This window comes from Jaculus jaculus, chromosome 5 (genome assembly GCF_020740685.1).
Source record: "Jaculus jaculus isolate mJacJac1 chromosome 5, mJacJac1.mat.Y.cur, whole genome shotgun sequence".
Taxonomy (NCBI): Eukaryota; Metazoa; Chordata; class Mammalia; order Rodentia; family Dipodidae; genus Jaculus; species Jaculus jaculus.
In genome coordinates, this window is record NC_059106.1 from 56,396,933 (window position 1) to 56,419,897 (window position 22,965).

The window sequence follows — 22,965 nt, forward strand, 5'->3', positions numbered from 1 at the left end:
TCCAGTGGCTGGAGGCCCTGGCGCACCCATTCTATCTGCCTCTTTCTCTCTGTCTGTCACTCTCAAATAAATAAATAAAAATGAACAAAAAAAATTAAAACAACTACTTTCAAAAAACAGATCAAAATAAAGTTTTTTTCAATCAGAATAAACAATTCACATAATAACACTTGAAGATGCAAGTGTTGCACTAGCAGACTCCCCTGCTGTGAAGGTGTCAGCTGGTGACCAAGACTTTGACCTCAGAAATCACAACCAGTCAGGTGTCACAACCAAGTTCTGATGCTGAAGCAAAGGAGAGGCAGAAACTTTTCCCAGTGTACCAAGGCGATGGTAATAACCGGTCGAGCGCTGGAGTCCGGAGTCCTGCAGAGACTGAGACACAGGGTTGCTAGTGAAAACCCAAATTGGTGCAGCAGCACCCACGGAAACAGCACTCTTTCTCGTCTCCCCACTTCCTCTGTGGTTTCGCCAAGGCCATGACTGTGATGCAGGGGTAGTGTTATCTCTCATGTCTTGCTACCTTTCCAAGAGTGCGAACCCTCCACACAGGCAATCTGTTCCCCCACCCACCCACCCAAGGTAGGGTCTCTAGCCCAGGCTGACCTGGAATTCACTTTTGTAGTCTCAGGGTGGCCTCAAACTCACCGTGATTCTCCTACCTCTGCCTCTAGAGTGCTGGGATTAAAGGCGTGAGCCACCACGCCCGACTCAATAATTTATTTTTTGAGCGGCTAAGGAGAGAGCTGAATATAGTTCACGTGGTTCATTGCCTATAATCCTAGCAATTTGAGAAGGTAAGGCAGGCAGATGGCCATGAGTTTGAGGCCCACCTGAGGCTGCAGAGTGAGTTCCAGGTCTGCCTGGGCTACAGTGAGACTGCCTCGAAGAAAATAAAGAAGTAAAGAAAGTGTCTATAGAGTTGAGTGTAAGCGCTAGGCGTGCACGTGTGAGCAGAGATAACGCAGGGCTCTTGGTCTGCAAGGCCTTATCACCCCACAGCTTCCCTGCACCACTCCCAAGAAATGTGGAGATCAAAGAAGAAAAGGCACACTTTGGCCTCGGAGGAGGAGGAGGACCCAACCCGGGCCCAGCCGGCTGCTCCGAACACCCGCTGCGTTCCTCTTCCCTTCGTTTTCCATGCCAGGGCCTCGCGTCTCCGGGGCTGTAAGGGTTAACCACTAGTGGTGTCCGTCAAACGTCAATCTCCCGTTAGGCCCCGCCCCTCAGCTTCGCGCGCGTGCGCCGCGTAGGGGCGCCTTTTACGACGCGGCGGACGCGGTGCTTGGCGGCTGGACCGACGCGGAGCGGGCGCCGAGCGAGCCGCGGCCGGAGCTAGTCTGGGTGTCCCGGGTGGCGGCGTTGCCATGTCGCACGGCCACAGCCACGGCGGGGGCGGCTGTCGCTGCGCCGCCGAGCGGGAGGAGCCGCCTGAGCAGCGCGGCCTGGCCTACGGCCTGTACCTGCGCATCGACCTGGAGCGGCTGCAGTGCCTCAACGAGAGCCGCGAGGGCAGCGGCCGCGGCGTCTTCAAGCCGTGGGAGGAGCGGAACGACCGCTCCAAGGTGGGCCTCCCCGGCGGACCTGGCTCGCTGGCCCGAGCTCTCCTGTGCCGGTGTCCTGCCAGTCCTTGGCGAGGCGAGCGGGGGTTGCGTCTTCCCCACTTTGCGGAGAGGGAAACTGAGGCCTTGAGAAGAAAGATGGGCGCTTCGGTTCCGCACTGCTCAGAGCTCCCATCCCAAGGCTAGAGAGGGGAGGACTGTCGTGTGTGGGTGGCTTTCCTGCCGTGGGACTATTGGTCCAGGGGCAGCCTGACCATATCACCTGGGCCTTAGGGACAGGATTGGTGTCTGTCTCTCTTGGAGGCCCAGACCCTTCTGAGAACTATGCACGCCAGCACCGATCTTTTCCCTTCGCAGTTCAGGATCCTTCTGGTCGGATGGTGTACGGCGATGCGATTAGAACACTGTCCATCAGTTAGTTCCGAGTGACCAGGTCCCGAAAACGAGGAAGTCTTAACCTGCATTGCATCTTAGTTTGTGGAACTGGGTGGGAGGTGCCTGAAATTGTAGGCGCTCAGCAAATATTTCTTGCTTTCTTCTCCTCACTCCTCCTCCCCTCCAGTTTGTTGAAAGCGATGCAGACGAAGAGCTTCTATTTAATATTCCGTAAGTATCTCTTTGTTGCCGGCCTTAGGCTAGATAGACTGTACCCTGTGCTCTCCTCAGATGGCTTCATGTATTGGTTGTATCAGGAGCACACATCTGTTTCTGGAAATGGGGTGGGTTTGAAGAAGAAAGCATCATAGGTTGTTTTTTTTTTTTCCATTGCATACTGGAGACAGATGTATTTGTTGAGTAATAATTGAGAGGTTGGGTAAATTTCTTCGTCTGTAGGATAACAGACAGGATCATTGAAATTATCTAATACAAGTGGCGGATGATTGACTGGAGCTGACGAAGGGGAGGGGTCTTGCTCAGGGTCATGTAGCTGCACCAGGGGTTCAGTCCTAGGTTGGCCACCCTCTCTTTTGCTTTCTGGCAGGTTTACTGGCAACGTCAAGCTCAAAGGCATCATTATAATGGGAGAGGATGATGACTCACACCCCTCGGAGATGAGACTGTAAGTGGCAAAGGCTTCATGAAGCTGCTAGTTTTCTTTGGTAACGTTTGATTCCAGAATAGTGCCACTTTTCTTCTGCCAAGTTCATTGGTATTTCTTTTAGAATAGGTTGGCTAAGCTGTGTATACTGGTGTACACTTGCAATCCTACCCCTCAGAAGGCTGAGGCCGGAGGATTGCTATGAGTTCAGTATCAGTCTTGGCTACACAGAGTACTGGGCTATGAGGGCTACCTAGAAAAACTGTCCCAACACCAAACCAAAACAATAGACTAGACTTGTCGTTTACATTGGAATGCACTTACCTTTCTTCTTTTTGTGTGTGTGTGTGTGTGTGTCTGCATATGTGATATGCATGTGGAGGCCAGAGGTTGTGGTTGGGTGTCTTCCTTGCTCACATTCCTGTTTACTTACTGAGGCAGGGTCTCTGTTGAACTCAGACCTCACTGACTGGGCTAGTCTGGTTGGCCGGTTTGCCCTGGGAATCTTTTGTCTCCGCCTTCTGGTTGCTGTGTCTGTGGCCGCACCCATCTGGCATTTATGTGAGCACTGGTCCTCCTGCTTGGGCAGCAAGTACTTTATCTATCTCCCCAGCCCCACACTTAACTTTTCTTGAATTAATGGCTTTATTTATTTATTTATTAGGCAGGAGCTCATGTAGCCAAGACTGGCCTTAAACTCCTGATCCTCCTGCTTCTACCTCCCAAGTTCTAGGATTACAGGCATGTGCCTTCATGCTCAGCCAGCTGACTGTTTTATTTTTTTTCTTTTGTGTTTTTGTGGCGCTGGGAGTGGAGCCTGGGACCTTGTGAATGCAAGGCAAGGGCTCTAGCATTGAGCATCAGCCCAGCCCAGTCATTGGGGCCAACAGCTTGTTTCCTTTCCAGTGTTTATTTACTGTGGCACCAGGCACTCTGGCAGCATTCTGTAAGTGCCACATGTTGATGACTTTGCAGTTTCTCAGTGACCCAGCTGCAGATCTCAAACGTTCTCCCTGGATTCTACGCTTAGCATAAGCCACCCGCTCCCCTCTTACTGCTGGATACAGTAATCACCTCTGTGTGTGTGGTGCCTTTCTGTAGGTGTCTGTGTGGCCTTTGGTTAGCAAAGTTTATGTACCTGTTACAACACTAGGTCTTTTGCTGCCACCATAGTTATTCCCCCTTCCTGGCAATTTACCTCACTCCAGGATAGTCTTCCTAAAAGATGAGGAAAAGTGCTTTTTCAATCCTGGCACTAAAATCAAGGAAACTTAAATTAAAAAATTTCAAGCTTGTCATGATAGCTTATACCTGTAATCCCAGCACTTGGTAAGCTGAGGCAGGAAGATTGCTGAGAATCTGAGCCAGTTTCGACTTCACAGTGTGTTTCAGGCCAGGTTGGGCTACAGACTGAGACTCCATCTCAAAACAAAACAAAACAAAACAACAAAAAAAAAAAAACAGAAGGCCTCTAGTCCCATCACTGGGGAGGCAGAGGTGGGAAGTATTGCTGTGAGATGAAGCCACCTTGAGACTACATAGTGAGTTCCAAGTCAGCTTGGGCTAGAATGAGACCCTACCTTGAAAAACAAACACACACGCGCGCACGCGCACACACACACACACACACAGGGCTGGAGAGATGACTTAGCAATTAAAGTGCTTCCCTGCAAAGCTAAAGGACCCAGGTTTGAGTCCCCCAGTACTCATTTAAAGCTAGATGCACAAGGTGACATATGTGTCTGGGGTTCATTTGCACTGGGTGGAGGCCCTGGTGTGCCCATTCTCTATTTCTACCTGCCCTCTTCTAATAAATAAATAAGATTTGAAAATAATAATTTTTTTGAAAATAATAAATTTTTTTGGAATTTTTTAAATGAGCGACAGCCCAAGTGAGAGAGTGTAGGTGTGCCAGGCCTCCAGCCGCTGCACTCAAATTACAGACGTGTGTGCCATCCTGTGTGTCTGGCTTATGCAGGTCTTGGAGAGTGGAACACAGGTCCTTAGGCCTCGCAGGTAAGCACCTTAACCGCCAAGCCATCTCTGCAGCCCAAAATTAATTTTTTTTTGGGGGGGAGGTGAGGGTGATTTTCAAGGCAGGGTTTCACTCTAGCCCAAGTTGAGCTGGAATTCACTGTGGAGTCTCAGGATGGCCTTGAACTCACAATGATCCTCCTACCCCTGCCTCCCAAGTGCTGAGATTAAAGGCATGCACTACCACACCCAGTGTCCAAAATTATTATTTTCATTTCTTTTTTTTTTTTGTTTGTTTTCAAGGTGGGATCTCACTCTAACCCAGGCTAACCTCTAATTCACTCTGTAGTCTCAGGATGGCCTTGAACTCCCAGTAATTCTCCTACCTCTGTCTCCCAAGTGCTGGAATTAAAGGTGTGTGCTACCATGCCTGGCTTAAGTAAATATTTTAAATTTAAAAATTTGTGTGTGGCAGCCAGAGGACTACCTCAGGTGTCACCCTCTGGTATACCATTTACCTGTGTTTTGAGGTAGGGTTTCACTCTAGCACAGGGTGATCAGGAAATCCACTATGTAGTCTCAGGCTGGCCTCAAACTCATGGCAATCCTCCTACCTCTGCCTCCTGAGTGCTGGGATTAAAGGTGGTGTGTGCCACCATGCCCAGCCCATTCACCCATTTATTTATTTATTTATTTATTTATTTATTTATTTATTTATTTATTTTTTGTTTTTCATGGTAGGATCTCGCTCTAGTCCAGGCTGACCTGGAATTCACTATGTAGTCTCAGGTGGCCTCGAACTCACTGTGATTCTTCTACCTCTGCCTCTCTCATGCTGGGATTAAAGGTGTGCACTACCATACCCGACTTGTTTATTTTTATTGGCAACTTTCATGATTGTAAACAATATCCCATGGTAATTCCCTCCCTACCCCCACTTTCCCCTTTGAAACTCCACTCTCCATCATATCCCTTCCCCTCCCCCTCTCAATCAGTCTCTCTTTTATTTTGATGTCATGATCTTTTTCATTCACCTGTTTTTGAGACAAGGTTATTGGCCTGGAGCTCACCCGTCAGGCTAGGCCAGTGAGCTCCAAGGATCCACCTGTCTCTGCCTTCCCAGCACTGGGATTATAGGTGCTCACCACCGTGCTCCAACACTTACGTGGAAACTAGGACTTGAACTCAGGTCTTCATGCTTGCAAGATAAGCACTTTATCGACTGAGCTATTTCCTCAGCCCCCAAACAAATAGTTTTATTCTGGCTGGTGATGTAGCTCATTGATACAGTGCTTGTCTAGCAAGTGTGAAACTCTAGGTTTAATCCCTAACACTGCAAAAAGAAAAAAATCTTCTGAAAACTTGACTTTAGGGCTGGAGGGATGGCTTGGCAGTTAAAGCGCCTGCTTGCAAAGCCTAAGAACCCAGGTTCAATTCCCCAGGACCCATGTTAGCCAGATGCACGAGGGGGCGCATGCATCTGGAATTCGTTGGCAGTGGCTGGAGGCCCTGGTGCACCCACTCTCTCTCTCTCCCTCTTTCTCTGTCAAACAAATAAATAATAAAAAAAAATAAAAAACTTGACTTTAGAGAGATTCTAGAACATGATACTGTTTTTGAATTTTTAAAATATGGAACGCTTCACGAATTTGCGTGTCATCCTTGCGCAGGGGCCATGCTAATCTTCTCTGTATCGTTCCAATTTTAGTATATGTGCTGCCGAAGCGAGCACCTGTTTTTGAATTTTAGGAGCATGAATTTAAAAGCATATGTATTGCCCTGTGTTTTGGTGCAGACCTTTAATTCCAGCACTTGAGAGACAGAGGTAGGAGGAGGATCATTGAGAGTTTGAGGCCACCCTGAGACTACATAGTAAATTCTAGGTCAGCCTGAGCTAGAGTTAGACCCTACCTTGAAAAAACAAACAAACAAAAAAAGAATTTGCACCCATATAATAATTTTAAGACATTATGTGTGATTGGGTACTTTTGTGGCTTCTGACAAGTAGACATTCTTCCTGTTGCTTTGTGGTTAGTGTGTGGGCTCTGGAGGAAGCTGGGTTCATTTTCTGTCAGTACCCTTGTGACATCCATCATGACTTTGGGACATTACTTACCTTCCCTAGGCTTTGATTTTCTTATGTGAAATGGAAGTAGTAATAGTACCATCTCCTGAATGTGGGGAGGTGAGAGGTACAATTCTTAATCAGTCTAAACACTGTATAACTTACTCTTGATGTATTTTATGTACAGTTAATTTAAAAATGCTACTTTGTGGGCTGCAGAGATGGCTTAGCGGTTAAGCGCTTGCCTGTGAAGCCTAAGGACCCCAGTTCGAGGCTCCATTCCCCAGGACCCATGTTAGCACAAGTGGGTGCACGCGTCTGGAGTTTGTTTTCAGTGGCTGGAGGCCCTGGCATGCCCATTCTTTCTCTCTATCTGCCTCTTTCTCTTGTCTGTCGCTCTCAAATAAATAAAAAAAAATTTTTTAAATGCCACCTCGTCATCTATGACAGCTATTTACACATCTAGGAAAGGTAAATTGAGAGGCCTTGCTTTTTATTTGGCTTCTCAAGATAGGGTCTTGCTTTAGCCCAGGCTGACCTGGAATTTACTATGTAGACTCAGAGTGGCCTTGAACTCACAGTGATCCTCCTACCTCTGCCTCCCAAGAGCTGAGATTAAAGGTGTTTGCCACCATGCCTGGTGCTTATTTATGTGTGTTAGAGACAAAGAGCACAAGCCTAGGCACACCAGGGCCCTTTGCCACTGTAAACAAACATCAGACACATGTGCCACTTTGTGCATCTGGCTTTACATGGACACTGGGGACTTGAACCCAGGCCATTAGGCTTTTCAGGCAAACACCTTCACTGCTGAGCCATCTCTCCAGCCCTATTTTTGTTTTGTCTTGTATAGCCCAGGCTGGCCTCTGACCTATCAGTTATCTGAGAATGGCCTTAAACTTCTGATCCTGTCTGCACTTTTCTAGTGCTGGGATAATAGACATGTGCCACCACTCGTCTTTCTATTTTTATATATTTGCAAGTAGAGAGAGGAAGAGTGAAAGAGAAGAGAGGCAGAGACAGGGCCTCCAGCTGCTGAAAAGGAACTCCAGACACAAGGCACCACCTTGTGCATCTGGCTTTATGTGGGTACTGGGGAATCAAATCCAGGCCGTTAGACCTTGCAAACAAGCACCTCAACCACTGGGCAGTCCCTCCAGCCACACCACTCATCTTGAAAAGCTGCCACCCATTTTTTTTTTCTTATTCTTATTTTCTTTTTTTTTTCTTATTTCTTATTTCCCCCGGCCCAAGTAGGGTCTCGCTCTAGCCCAAGCTGACCTGGAATTCACTGTGGAGTCTCAAACTGGCCTCAAACTCACAGCTATTCTACCTCAGCCTTTTAAGTGCTGGGATTAAAGGCCTGTAGCACCACACTCAGCTTTTATTTTTATAGTTTTTGAGACAGTGTCCCACTATGTAACTCAGGCTGGCCTTGAACTCCTGGCAGTCCTTCCTCAACCTCCCACGTTGTGGGGTTACAAGTATTGAGCCACTGTGCCTGGCAACTAGTCATGTTAACCATAGTTGTCCTGAGATTCAGGATACTAGACATTATTATTTTTATTTTTTTTAAGTTTTTTTAAAAAAATTATTTATTTGAGAGAGAGAGAATGGGTGCGCCAGGGCCTCCAGCCACTGCAAATGAACTTCAGACACATGCGCCCCCTGTGCATCTGGCTAAGGTGGGTCCTGGGGAATCGAGCCTCAAACCGGGGTCCTTAGGCTTCATAGGCAAGCGCTTAACCGCTGAGCCGTCTCTCCAGCCTGACATTCTTCTTTTTTTTTAATTTTTATATATAATTTGGTTTTTCGTGGCAGGGTCTCACTCTGACTCAGGCTGACTTGGAATTCACTATGTAGTCTCAGGGTGGCCTCGAACTCACAGTGACCCTCCTACCTCTGCCTCCCAAGTGCTGGGATTAAAGGCGTGCGCCACCACTCCCGGCCTTTTTTTTTTTTTTTTTTTTTAATTTTTATTAGCATTTTCCATGATTATAAAAAAATCCCGTGTTAATTCCCTCCCCCCCCCACTTTCTCCTTTGAAATTCCATTCCCGACATTATTCTTTCAAAAGAGTTTTTTAAAATTTATTTGAGAGGGGGTGAAAGAGGCAGAGAGAATATGCATGCCAGCGCCTCCAGATGCATGTGCCACCTTGTGCATCTGGCTTATGGTGAGTCCTGGGGAATTGAACCTGGTCATTAGACTTTGCAGGCAAGTGCCTTAACTGCTAAACCATCTCTGCAGCCCTTAAATTTTTATTTTATTTTATTTATTTGAGAGACCAAGAGAAAAAGGTGGGGTAGGGGGTGGAGGGAGAGAATGGATGTGCCAGGGCCTTTAGCTGCTGTAAACAAACTCCAAGCTGGGCATGGTTGTGTACACCTTTAATCCCAGCACTCAGGAGGCAGAGGCAGGAGGATTGCCATAAATTCAAGGCCACCCTGAGACACCATAGTGAATTCCAGGTCAGCTTGAGCTAGAGTGAGACCTTACTGCAAAAAAAACCCCAAAAACAAAAAACAAAACAAAACAAAACTCCCGACGCATGTGCCACCTGGCTCATGTGGGTCCTGGGGAATCAAACCTGGGTCCTTTGGCTTTGCAGGCCTTGGTTCTGGTGACCACTGTCCTCCTGCCTCCATGAGTTTAGCTTGTTTGGCTTCTAGATGCAGGTGCTTCTCTTCCTGGCTTATTCCCTTAGTACATCCTGCCAGCGCTCCATGTTGCCTCAGCTGACAGGATTTTATTCTTTTTACAGTTGAATAATATCCTCAGTGTATATATATGCTACATTTTCTCCGTCCATCCATGCATTGATGGACACCCAGGGAGAGTCTCAGCTGTTGTGAATAGTGCCCTGGTGAGCAGCAGATGGCAGTAGGAGCTCAGGTATCTGACACAAAGGTCTCCTTTTCTGAGGTACACGCTCAGCAGTGGAAGTGCTAGGTCCTCTGGTAGGTAGTGCTTTCTTTGGAGGATTTTCCTCATTTGCATTCCTGTGAACAGTGGATGTGAGTTCCATTTTCTCTGTTTCCCTGTAACTATTTCTTTTCTTTATTTTTGAGGTAGGGCCTCTTTCTAGCCAAGGCTGACCTGAAATTCACTATGTGGTATCAGGCTGGCCTTGAACTCACAGCAGTCCTCCTGCCTTAGCCTTCTGAGTGCTGGGATTAAAGGTGGGTAGTGCCACCATGCCTGGCTGCTGCTTTTTTTTTTTTTTTTTTTTTTTTTTTTGATAACAGCCATCCCAATGAATGTGATGAAAAATCTCACTGTGGTTTAGATTTGCTTTTTTTTTTTTTTTTTTTCTGAGGTAGGGTCTCACTAGCCCAGGCTGACCTGGAATTCACTACGTAGACTCAGGGTGGCATTGAACTCTCGGCAATCCTCCTACCTCTGCCTCCCAAGAGTGCTGGGATTAAAGGCATGCATCACCACACCCGGCTACGTTTGCATTTCTTTTGATTAGTGACATTGAGCAACTTCTTGTACGTTTTTTGAGGCAAGCCCAACAGACTGGCTTGTTTTCTTGTGTATGAGAGAGAGAGAGAGAGAATATTGGTGTGGCTCTGCAGTAGAACTCCAGACATGTGCACCACTTTGTGTGCATGTGCAACATTGCGCCCTTGCGTCACTGTGCGTCTTGCTTATGTGGGACCTGGAGAGTTGAACATGAATCCTTAGGCTTTGCAGACAAGCTCCTTAATTGCTAGGCCATCTCTCCAGCCTAATTTTTCATATTTTTGTTGGTCATTTATATATCTTTTTTAAAAATATTTTATTTTTATTTATTTATTTATTTATTTGAGAGAGACAGAGAAAGAGGGAGAGAGAAAGAGAGAATGGGTGCGCCAGGGCCTCCAGCCACTGCAAATGAACTCCAGACGCATGCACCCCCTTGTGCATCTGGCTAATGTGCATCCTGGGGAGCCAAGCCTCGAACCAGGGTCCTTAGGCTTCACAGGCAAGTGCTTAACCGCTAAGCCATCTCTCCAGCCCTTTTTTTTTTTTTTTTTTTGGTGTTTCAAGGTAGGGTCTCACTCTAGCCCAGGCTGATCTGGCATTCGCTATGTAGTCTCAGGGTGGCCTCGAATTTATAGCAATCTTCCTACCTCTTCCTCCCAAGTGCTGGGATTAAAGGTGTGCATCACCACACCCAGCCTGTATATCTTATTTTTGGTTTTTGGAGGCAGGGTCTCACTGTGTACCTTATGCTGACCACAAACTTGAAATCTTCCAGCCTCTGCCTCTGAGTGTTTGGGATTGCAAGTGTGTGCTATCCTGTGCATCTTGTGTATCTTCTTTTGAGAAATGTCTGTTCACATCGTTTGGATTTTTTTTTTTTTTTTAAGTTTTCTGAGGTAGGATCATACTCTAGTTCAGGCTGACCTGAAATTCACTATGTAGTCTCAGGGTGGCCTCGAACTCACGGTGCTGGCAATCCTACCTCTGCCTCCTGAGTGCTAGGATTAAAGGCATGGTGTGTCACCATGCCCAGCTTATTTTTATTTATTTGTTAGAGATAGAGACAGAGAGAGAATGGGCACTGTAAACAAACTCCAGACGCATGTGCCACTATGTACATCTGGCTTACGTGGGACCTGAAGAATCAAACCTGGGTCCTTAGGCTTCGTAGGCAAGTGCCTTAACTACTAAGCCATCTCTCCAGCCCCATTTTTTTTTTTTTTTCTTAATTATGTTTTGAGGTAGGGTCTCACTCTGGCCTAGACTGACCTGAAATTCACTAAGTAGTTTCAGGGTGGCCTTGAACTCACAGTGATCCTCCCATGTCTGTTTCCTGCGTGCTAGTATTAAAGGCATGTGCCTCCACACCTGGCTCATTTGGATTTTTCTTTTTAAAGTTTTATTTATTTGAGATAGAGAAAAGAGGCAGAGAGAGAGAAGGAGAGAATAGGCGTGCCAGGGCCTCTAGCCATTGCAAACTAACTCTAGGTGAATGTGCCACCTTGTGCATCTGGCTTACGTGGGTCTTGGGAAATTGAACTGAGATCCTTTGGCTTTGCATGCAAGTGCCTTATAACCACTAAGCCATCTCTCCAGCCCTGAGACACTAATTGTAATTTCTCTGCTGCCTTGCAGTGGTGCTCATAACCGTTCACCATCATTACTCTTCGTGCAATGCTCTTAAAGGGCTGGAGAGATTGCCATGCTTACAAAGCCTGGCAGCCTAGGTTTGATTCTCCAGTACCTACTAAAGTCAGGTGCACAAAATGGCACATGCATCTGGGGTTTTTTTTGTAGTGGCTAGAGGCCCTGGTGCACCCATTCTCTATGTCTGTCTGTTTCTCTCTTTGCTTGAAAATAAATAAAATATTTTACTTACTTATTTTTTGATTTCTTTTATTTATTTATTTATTTATTAGTTTTCTATTTTGCAAGTACAGGCAGTTTGGTACCATTATTAGTCTCATCCGTGACCTACCCCCTCCCCTTTGGCCCCTCCTTGTTGAGGTGTATGGGTCGTGCATTGTGGAGTTAGCTCACAGTTATTGGTATGATAAATGTCTCTGTATATCATGATCCAACATGTGGCTCTGACATTCTTTCTGTCCCCTCTTCCGCAAAAGTTCCCTGAGCCATGTTGGGTTCATTTTTGGTCTGGTTCAGTGATGAAGTGTTGGGGGCCTTATATTTTGATTTCTTAAGGTAGGGTCTCTCTCTGGCCCAGGCTGACCTAGAATTCACTATGCAGTCTCAGGGTGGTCTCAAACTGACAGTGATCCTCCTACCTCTGCCCCCTGAGTGCTGGGATTAAAGGTGTGTGTAACCACACTCAGCAAATAAAATATTTTTTTAAAAAGGAAAGGTTAAAAAAAAAAGAAAAAAATCATGGGAAATGCTAATAAAAATAAAAAAGAAAAAAAAGAAAGAAATGTAAGATGGCTGTGTGGGGTGATGTTTGGACATAAATGTTGCTTGAGTATTGGGTTACCTGATCTTATCTCCTGGTCTTATATTCCTGCCAAAGTATGTACTTTTTCCCACGAGTAAGCCGTTTTCTTTCACATCCTCAGATTGGCCTAAAGGTGCTGAGTTGCTTGTTTTCTCCCATGAATTCCTTGCACGTGACCCAAATTGAGACATCTCTGTGTATTGCTTCTCATGGGATCATAACCCACTCAAAGTTGCAACTGGGTTGTGCTGCAGTTTATAGCTCTTCATTCTGCTTCTTTTATTTTTATTTATTTATTTGATAGAGATAATGGGCACTCCAGCGCCTCCAGTGACTGCAAATGAACTCCAGATGTATGTGCCACCTTGTGCATCTGGCTTAATGTGGGTCCTGGAGAGTCAAACCTGGGTCCTTAGGCTTTACAGGCAAGCACTTAACTGCTAAGCCATCTCTCCAGCCCTTCTTTTTTCTTGTTGTCCCTCCCTCCCTCCCCTCCTCCCTACATTCCTTCTCCCATCCCCACCCCCCTCTCTGTAGGATCTTGCTCAGGCTGACCTAGAATTACCTGTATAGTCTCAGACTCACAACGATCCTCCTACCTTTGCCTCCCAAGTGCTGGGATTGAAGATGTGTACCACCATGTCCAGCTTTATTTATTTGCTTTGTAGAGAAAGCAAGAGAGAATTGGCACACCAGAGCCTCAGCCACTGCAATCAAACTCCAGATGCTTGCATCACCTAGTGGGCGTGTGCAACCTTGTGCTTGCCTCACCTTTATGCATTTGGCTTACATGGGATCTGGAGAGAGACTGAACATGGGGCCTTAGCCTTGAATGCTAAACCATCTCTCCAGACCTATTTATTTATTTATTTAAGATTTTTGAGGTAGGGTGTCACTCTAGCCCATGCAGACCTGGAATTCACTATGTAGTCTCAGGGTGGAGTTGAACTCATGGCGATTTTTCCTACCTCTGCCTCCCGAGTGCTGGGATTAAAGGCGTGCGCCACCATGCCTGGGCCCTGTTTATTTTTATTTATTTATTTTATTTTTAATTTTTTTTGTTTATTATTCATTTATTTGAGAGTGACAGAGAAAGAGGGAGAGAGATAGAGAGAATGGGCACGCCATGGCTTCCAGCCACTGCAAATGAACTCCAGATGCGTGCGCCCCCTTGTGCATCTGGCTAACGTGGGTCCTGGGGAATCCAGCCTTGAACCAGGGTCCTTAGGCTTCACAGGCAAGTGCTTAACCACTAAGCCATCTCTCCAGCCCCCTGTTTATTTTTAAAGGAGACAGGATCTCACTATATTGTCCTGATTAGCCCTGAACTCAGCTCAAGCACTCTTCCTGCCTCAGTCTCCTAAGGAGCTGAGGCTGTAGACCTGTATTACTGCATCCACCTCTCTGTTGCATATAAGTACTGGTAAAATGTCAGGGTTTTTTTGTTTGATTTTTGTGGTGCTTGTGTGTTTAGTATGTGCTGTGTATGCACGTGTGTGTGCAGAAATAAATGCCCCACGCACATGTGCAGAAGCCCGAGGAATGAGCCTTCCTCTGTTCTTCCATCTTATTTCTCTGAAAGAGTCTCACTGAACCTAGAGCTCCTCATTTCTTGGTTAGACTGGCTGAGCAAGGAGGCCCTGTCTCCCCTCTCCTTAATGCTCAGGTTACATGCAGGCTTAGTCAGGGATGGCTGGCCAGTTTCCTTTCTCTCTCTCTTTTATTTAGTTTTTCGAGATAGAATTTCACTCTTGTCCAGGAAGATCTGGAATTCACTTTGTAGTCTTGGGCTGACCTCAAACTCATAGTGATCCTTCTACCTCTGCCTCCTGAGTGCTGGGAATAAAAGCATGTGCAACCACGCTCAGCTCTTTCTAGCCCAGGCTGACCTGGAACTCACTCTGTAGCCCAGGCTAGCCTAGAATTCACAGCAGCCCTCCTACCTAAACCTTCCAAGTGCTAGGATTAAGGGCCTGTGCTATTATGTCCAACTATACCTGGATTTTACATGTGTGGGAAAGATCAAACTCAGTTTTTTTTGTTCTTGTTTTTTGTTGTTGTTGATTTTGTTTTGTTTTGTTTTGTTTTGTGGAGGTAAGGTCTTGCTCTAGCTTAGGCTGACCTGGAATTCACTATGTAATCTCAGGGTGGCCTCGAACTCATGGCGATCCTCCTACCTCTGCCTCCCGAGTACTGGGAGTAAAGGCATGCACCACCACACCCTGCTCCCAAATTCAGGTTTTTTTTTGTTTTTCGAGGTAGGGTCTCATTCTAGCCCAGGCTGACCTGGAATACACTATGGAGTCTCAGGGTGGCCTCAAACTCACGGCAATCCTCCTACCTCTGCCTCCTGAGTGCTGGGATTAAAGGCATGCACCACCACGCCCGGCTCCAAATTCAGGTTTTTTTTTTAAGTTTTTTTTTTTTAAATTTATTTATTTCAGAGTGACAGACACAGAGAGAAAGACAGATAGAGGGAGAGAGAGAGAATGGGCGCGCCAGGGCTTCCAGCCTCTGCAAACGAACTCCAGACGCGTGCGCCCCCTTGTGCATCTGGCTAACGTGGGACCTGGGGAACTGAGCCTCGAACAGGGGTCCTTAGGCTTCACAGGCAAGCGCTTAACCACTAAGCCATCTCTTCAGCCCCAAATTCAGGTTTTTAATCCTTGTGCAGCAAGCACTCTTACCCACTTAACCATCTCCCCAGCCTTGGAACATGTAATTTTGACTCCAAATTTTTTTGTTTCTTTGAGGTAAGGTCTCACTCTAGCTTAGGCTGACCTGGAATTCACTATGGAGTCTCAGGGTGGCCTTGAACTCATGGTGATCCTCCTACCTCTGCCTCCCGAGAGCTGGGCTTAAAGGCATGCGCCACCATGCCCGGCTTGACTCCAAATTTTGATTTCTGCTTGATGGAATTAAAGCAAGTTGAGAAGTTCATAGGGATTTTTGTTTGTTTTCTGAAGTAGGGTCTCACACTACCCCAGGCTGACCTGAAGTTCACTACGTAGTCTCAGGATGGCCTTGAATTTACAGTGATCCTCCTACCTCTGCCTCCTGAGTACTGGGATTAAAGGTGTGTACCACCACGTCCAGCTCCATAGGGAATTTTGAAAAGTGGAAATAATGTGATGATGCACATTTCTTGACTCTTCTTTCCTTTCCTATTTCAGATATAAGAACATTCCACAGATGTCATTTGATGATACAGAAAGGGAGCCAGATCAGACTTTCAGTCTGAACCGGGATCTTACTGGAGAATTAGAGTATGCTACAAAGTAAGCATGGGTCTTGGCCTCTATAACCTTTGGTTTGTCTTAGGGGCAGGTAGTTTAATGAAGATATGCTTGTTTGTTTATTGCATGTGTTTGTGCATGTTTGTGTGAGTACATGTACATAGATACTCATGCACGTGTGTGCTAGTGCATGAGAAAGCCAGAGGTTGACATGAGGGCTTTCTAGATTGTTCTTCACTCTTTGTGTGTACATATGTATGGTGGGAAAGCATAAATGATACAATATTTGACATTAAAAAATGATTTGAGGGATGGAGGGCTGGCTTAGCGGTTAAGGCATTTGTCTGCAAAGCCAAAGGACCCACATTAGCCAGATGCACAAGGTAGCATATGTGTTTGGAGTTCGTCTGCAGTGGCTGGAGGCCCTGGTGTGCCTATTTCTCTCTCTTTCTCTGCCCCCCGCTTTCTCTGTCAAGTAAGTAAATCAATAAAAAAATCTTTAAAAAATGATTTGAGCCGGGTATGGTGGTGCATACCTTTAATTCTAGCGCTTGGGAGGCAGAGGTAGGAGGATCACCATGAGTTCAAGGCCACCCTGAGACTACATAGTGAATTCCAGGTCAGCTTGGACTACAGTGAAACTCTACTTTAAAAAAAAAAAAAGGGACTGGAGAGACTGATTGAGAGGGTGAGGGGATATGATGGAGAATGGAGTTTCAAAGGGGAAAGTGGAGAGAGGGAGGGCATTACCATGGGCTATTGTTTACAATCATGGATATTGTTAATAAATAAATAAATAAATAATGATGGTCTTGTGTAGGTAGTGTCAGGCACTGTGAGGTCATGGATATCCAGGCTATTTTGTGTCTGGAGGAGCACATTGTAAGGAGTCCTATCCTTCCTTTGGCTTTTACATTCTTTCTACGTCCTCTTCCACCATGGACCCTGAACCTTGGAAGGTATGCTAGAGATATTTCAGTGCTTACCTCTCCTCTGTTACTTCTCAGTACCATGGTGCCTTCTGAGTCATCCCAAGGTCACTGCCATCTGAAAAGCAAAGCTTCTAGCTGGGCATGGTGGCGCACACCTTTAATCCCAGCATTTGGGAGGCAGAGGTAGGAGGATCGCTGTGAGTTCAAGGCCACCCTGAGACTCCATAGTGAATTCCAGGTCAGCCTGGACCAGAGTGAGACCCTACCTCGAAAAAACAAAACAAAACAAAACAAAAAATTGAAAAGAAAAGCTTCTCTAACCAAAAGTGAGAATAGCATTAATATATGGGTATGAATATTAAGAGAAGTACTTAGTGGGCAGGTTGAGCATAGTATATACATTTAGCCAGACAGCAACAGACGTTAACACCCCTAGGGATCATGACTACCCCTGTTTTAGGTTTTCAGTATCAGACATGTATTCCCTTCCATGGAGCGGGCCTCCAGTCAAATTGGAGGGCAGTTGGTTTTCCCCAAAACAGATGTTCACCCGTTGGCTCATTTGGTCTGGGTGGCCAAATATAAGACTTGCAGTGAGTGTATATTGCTGACTTTTCACAGTCTATGCAGAGTTACAATTCCACATCTATATGGAATTTTGTTTCTTTTTTAAGTTTTTATTTGTTTATTACAGAGAGACTGAGGGAGAGAATGGGCATACTAGGGCCTCTAGCCACTGCAAATGAACAGATACATGTGCATCTGGCTTATCTGGGAATTGGAGAATCGAACTTTGGTCTTTAGGTTTCATAGGCAAACGCCTTAACCACTGAGCCATCCCTCCAGTCCCCTGGAATTCTATTTTTAGCCTTATGAAGAACTGCTATATTGTTTTTCGCAGTGACTGTACTATTTTCATTATCTCCAACAATGCACAGGAATTCCATTTTCTTAGTTGGGCATAGTAGTTCATGTCTTTAATCCCAGCATCCATGTTATGTATTGAAAGAAGGTCTCTTATTTGAACCCAGAGCATGCCAAATTCAGCTAATCTAGCTAGTCAGCTTGCCCTGGGGATCCTGTCTGTGCCTTTCTTTTCTTTACTAATACTTTACTTTTCTTTATTTATTTCAGCATGTGCACAAGAGAGAAATAGGCAGGGTGGGAGGGAGAGAGAATGGGCGCACCAGGCCTCCAGCTGCTGCAAACGAACTCCAGATGCGTGTGCTCCCTCGTGCATGTAGCTTATGTGGGCCCTGGGGAATTGAACCTGTGTCCTTTGGCTTTGCAGGCAAGCACCTTAACCACTAAGCCTTTTTTCTAGCCCTTGTCTGTGCCTTTTGACTGTAGAAGTTACAAGTAGAATGCTGCTCCAGCCTAGCATTTATGTGGGTGCTGGGAATCTAAACTTAGGTCCTTAAAGCTTGACAGTAAGCACTTTTACCCACTGAGCCATCTCCATCCAGACATTTTTTTCTCAACTTTCACTAACATTTTCCATGATTATAAAAAATAACCCATGGTAATACCTGCCCCCTCACTTTCCCCTTTGAAATTCCATTCTCCATCATATCCCCTCCCCATCTCAATCAGTCTCTCTTTTATTTTGATGTCATGATCTTTTCCTCCTCTTATGATGGTCTTGTGTAGGTAGTGTCAGGCACTATGGGGTCATGGATATCCAGGCCATTTTATGTCCATCCAGACATTTTAATGTAGACTTTAAGCACAAGGATTAAGAGAAAGAGAGCCTTCCCTCCGCCCCCCGCCCCCCGCCCCAAGAGCACTGATACGAATTTCTCTGAGGAAGTCATCTCTTTACTTTTTCTGAGACAGGATATTGCTATGTAGCCCAGGCTGGCCTTTGCCTCCCCAGAGCTGGGATTTCAGCGTGCATGTGTACCGTCATGCCCTTTGTGCAGAATAGCAGGAGTCCCGGTGCCAGTGAGCATGCAGCCTATGCGCTTGCCTCTTCTCTTGGCCAGTCTTCTGCTCTCTGGGCATTGGAAGCCAATTAAAGACAGCAGAGGGAGTTTGATCCTTGGCTGGCCAACTTTTGGCAGAGATTCAGTGATCTTCACAGACTTGTTAAGTTGGAAGCAATGCACAGATCTGAATGACTTCTAGGGTGGCTTTAGGAAACATGCTTTCAGAATGCCTCTGCATACTGGGCCGATAGAAGGCTGAATCATGAATCCCATGCACATGAACATCTTATCTTTTCATTTGTTTTCCTTTTTTTTCCCCTTGGTTTTTCAAGGTGGGGTCTCACTCTAGCCCAGGCTGACCTGGAATTTACTATGTAGTCTCAGGGTGGCTTCAAACTCACTATGATCCTCCTATCTCTGCCTCCTGAGTGCTGGTATTAAAATTAAATTTATTTATTATACTTATTTGAGAGAACGAGGATGATAGAGAGAATGGATGCGCCAGGGCCTTTTGTGGCTGTAAACAAACTCTAGACTCATGTGCCCCTTGTGCATATGGTTTCTGTGGGTCCTAGGGAATCAAACCTGGGTTCTTTGACTTTGCAGGCAAGTGCCTTAACTGCTAAGCCATCTCTCCAGCCCTCTTCTGTTTTTGTGAGATAGGGTTCCACTCTAGCCAGGACTGACATGGAACTCACTCTCTAGCCCCAGGCTGGCCTTGAACTCACAGTGATCCTCCTATTTCTGCTTTCCAAGTGCTGGGATCAAAGGTGTGTGCCACTATGCACCCCCACCCCCCCAGGTAGGGTCTCACTGTAGCTTATACTGACCTAGAATTCACTATGTAGTCTCGGGGTCACCTTGAACTCACAACAATCCTCCCACATCTGCCTCCGAGTATTGAGATTAAAGGTATGTGCCACCATGCCTGGCTCATGCACATGTTGTCTGTTTTTATGAGACTGGGTCTTATTATATCATCCTGACTGGACTGAAACTCACTGTGTAGACCAGGCTGACTTCAAATTTGTGGCAGTCCTCCTTTCTCTGCCTTTTGGCCAGGCTAGGGTTACAGTGTGGACTACTCCATCTCTCTCTTTCCTTCCTTCATTCCTTTCCTCCTTCCTTCCTTCTTTCTTGTTCTTTTTTTTTTAATACATTTATTTTATTTATTTATTTGACAGAGCAAAAGTGAGAGAATGGGCACACCAGGGCCTCCAGCCACTGCAAACAAACTCCAGATGTGTGTGCCCACCTTGTGCATCTGGCTTATGTGGGTCCTGGAGAATCATGGAAGTGATTGCTGGTGCAAGGGAAAAGACTGGGAAGGGAGGACCCAAGTGTGCTCTCTGACATTTGCCTGTGTTGTGCCACGAGCTGGAGCTGCACTGTAGTCTGCCCTGTCAGTGAGTTGCTCATTGAATACTGACCTGTGTCTTCATTTCCTCCTTCCCATCCTAGAATTTCCCGGTTTTCAAATGTCTGTCATCTCTCCATTCATATTTCAAAGAATTTTGGAGCAGATACCACAAAGGTCTTTTACATTGGCCTGAGAGGAGAGTGGACTGAGGTAAGAGGGGTTTGTAAATATGTATCTGCACACCATGGGGGGCTCAAGAGCTAGGGAAGGGAAACTCCAAATGAGATGTCAGCTGCTCCATGTGTTTATAATTTTTCTTGACTTTGTTGTTTATAACTGACCTTTGACAGCCTCTAGGTATTTTTGAAGGGATTGAAATGACTTTCTAAGCGCATAGATAGGCACTCAAATTCTCTCTATTCAGCATTTGTGATAGTGGGCTGGGATGCAGATTGGTGTAGCTTGCTGAGTACACAGGAGGCCCTGGATTCCATTCCCAGCACCCCTACCCATCCCTGATGAGCTGCTTGTTCTGAGCACCAGAGACGAGATAAGTGCCATAGACAAGTTCCTGTGTAGCAGGGATTGGATACTGTCAGCTGTTGAAAATCTTTTTTTGTTTTTGAGGTAGGGTCTCACTCTAGTCCAGGCTGACCTGGAATTCACTGTGTAGTCCCAGGATGGCCTTGAACTCACAGCGATCCACCTACCTCTGCCTCCCGAGTGCTGGGATTAAAGGCGTGCGCCACCACGCCTGGCTTGCGAATCATTTTTTTATTTTGTTTTGTTTTCAAGGTAGGGTCTTGCTCTAGTCCAGGGTGACCTGGAATTCATTATGTAGTCTCAGGGTGGCCTTGAACTCACAGCATTCCTACTCCGGCCTCCTGAGTGCTGGGATTAAAGGCGTGTGTCACCACACCCAGCTGAGAATCCTTGATGAAGTCAAGAGGGGAGCTTTAGAGGTGATGGCTGGAGAGGAGCCCAAGTAAGGACTGTTGTACTTTATGTGTTCTGTGAAAGGACAAATGCATAGGGGCCACTGACTGCTCTTTCTTGCAGTTTCGGCGGCATGAGGTGACCATCTGCAATTATGAAGCATCAGCCAACCCGGCAGACCACCGGGTCCATCAAGTCACCCCACAGACACACTTCATTTCCTAAGGTCTAGCCCAGCTCCCTTAGGCGCTGTTCTTGAAGATGGGTGACCACCTGCTGAAAAGGACACATGAGGCTCCGGCGAGAGTTGCCTGCCACAGCCTCAGCCAGGCTTTATCTTTGGGGGTTGCTGCAGGAACCCACCACTGGGAGTGGCGTGGGTGTCACGGGACAATCATGATTTTCTAGAGCACTACAGAACTTGGGTCTTTGGCTGGGTGGTATCTGGCAGTTCTGGATATGATTGCTTTCAGTCAGGGTGGCCATGGGATCGCAAGTGTCTTGTTGCTCTGTGCCAGGATTTTTGTGTAAGTTGTTTTTTCTTTTTTTAAAAAAAACTTCCTGGGCTACAAGAATTCTTCTGCAGCCTGAGGTTTGTGTGTGTTAGCCATCAGGAGTGTCTCCGATTAGAAACCTGTGTCCATGCCTGCTCCTTCTCCTGTCGTTGCTCAGCATTCTGGTCAGGGTGTCCAGCTTGGCGTTGTCTGTCACACACAAGTGTCCCATAGTGACAGCTAGAAAGCCAGGAGTCTGCTGATGCTGCACGACTCTTGGGGGAAGGACTTTCCCACTGTCTAGCCAAGCAGTCTGGGGGAGAACACTGGGAGTCATTTCTGTTTATGGATTATCAGTTGGGGTAAGTCTGAGCCTTAGTGAACATTCACCTGGAACCCCCTTGATGTTTAATAGCTTCTAATTTGTTGTAAGCCCAGTGCCAGAATTTGTTCTTCTGTTCATGGCTTTTGTTCACTGTGACTAACCTTCCTAATAAATCTTTGCCAGACTTCATGTTTGAGTTTTCTTGTGTTCTTGCTGGTACTAATGGATTTCCATTTTATTAGGAGGTGGATTAAACTTGAAAAATTTTTGTTATTTTGGTCTAGATAGATAATAAGTATCACAATTAAATTGAGAGTAGATTAGCTCTTCTCAGAACATCAAGCCTAATTCTGTACAATATGGTAAAAATGTTCTACTTCCACATTTTGTTTTGTTTTTGCTTCTTTTCAAGGCAGGATCTCTACCCTAGGCTAATCTGGAACCCACTCTGTAGCCCAAGCTATCCTTGAATGCACAGAAAATCCTCCTGCCTGGGACTAATGGTATGTGCCCCTGTGCCTGGGCTTGCTTCTACATTCTGTAACAAGGATATAAAAACCTATATTCCTTTTCTATTAAGAGGAAGTAACCAAGCTAGAGAAATGGCTTAGCAGTTAAGGCCCTTGCTTGCAAAGCCAAAGGACCCAGGTTTGATTTTTCAGGACCCACGTAAGCCAGATGCACAAGGTAGTGCATGCATCTGGAATTCGTTTGCAGTGGCTGCAGGCCCTGGCACAACCATTCTCATTCTCTCTCTCTCAAATAATTTTTTTTTTTTTAAAGTGGAAGTAGTCTATGGTGTGACGTTTGCAAAAACAAGGGAGGACAAATGCTGGAGACAACAAAAGAAGTGAAGAGGAGTAGGATTAGTGAGCTAAATATTCACTTGAACATGAACCAAAGACTGAAAACACAGCAATGGAGAATTTTAAGTGTCTGAAAAGGATTTGAGATGGCCCATACTCTCCTTTGCAAACAGAAGGAAGAGTTGGTAAGGGGAGTTCATGCTGAGTAATCCTGGAGAATTCCTCTGAGGGATTGGCCCACACTTATTGGGAAGATATAGCCACTTTCTCCAGAGTATCCTGGAAAAATCTGCCATCCCATGTCTTGTTGAGCCTTAGAATTCCAAAATGCAGCGTGACATCAGCTGGAAAGTGTGTGTAGTTCTTGGTACATGAGAGTTCCCCACAC

General features: G+C 46.0%; 1 protein-coding gene and 1 non-coding gene across 2 annotated transcripts; one reads left to right on the forward strand and one right to left on the reverse strand.

The window, feature by feature from the left end:
* The first annotated feature begins 1,345 nt into the window (after window positions 1-1,345).
* Window positions 1,346-21,960, forward strand: Pithd1 (PITH domain containing 1). The gene is made up of 6 exons (XM_004657521.3): window positions 1,346-1,565; window positions 2,125-2,168; window positions 2,545-2,622; window positions 15,734-15,838; window positions 20,118-20,226; window positions 21,076-21,960. The coding sequence occupies exons 1-6, from the start codon at window positions 1,368-1,370 to the stop codon at window positions 21,175-21,177; spliced, it is 636 nt and encodes a 211-aa protein (XP_004657578.1). The 5' UTR covers window positions 1,346-1,367; the 3' UTR covers window positions 21,178-21,960.
* Window positions 6,201-6,307, reverse strand: LOC123461060. Its single transcript, XR_006637378.1, has one exon. It is a non-coding gene; the product is annotated as a U6 spliceosomal RNA (small nuclear RNA).
* Window positions 21,961-22,965: the final 1,005 nt, after the last annotated feature.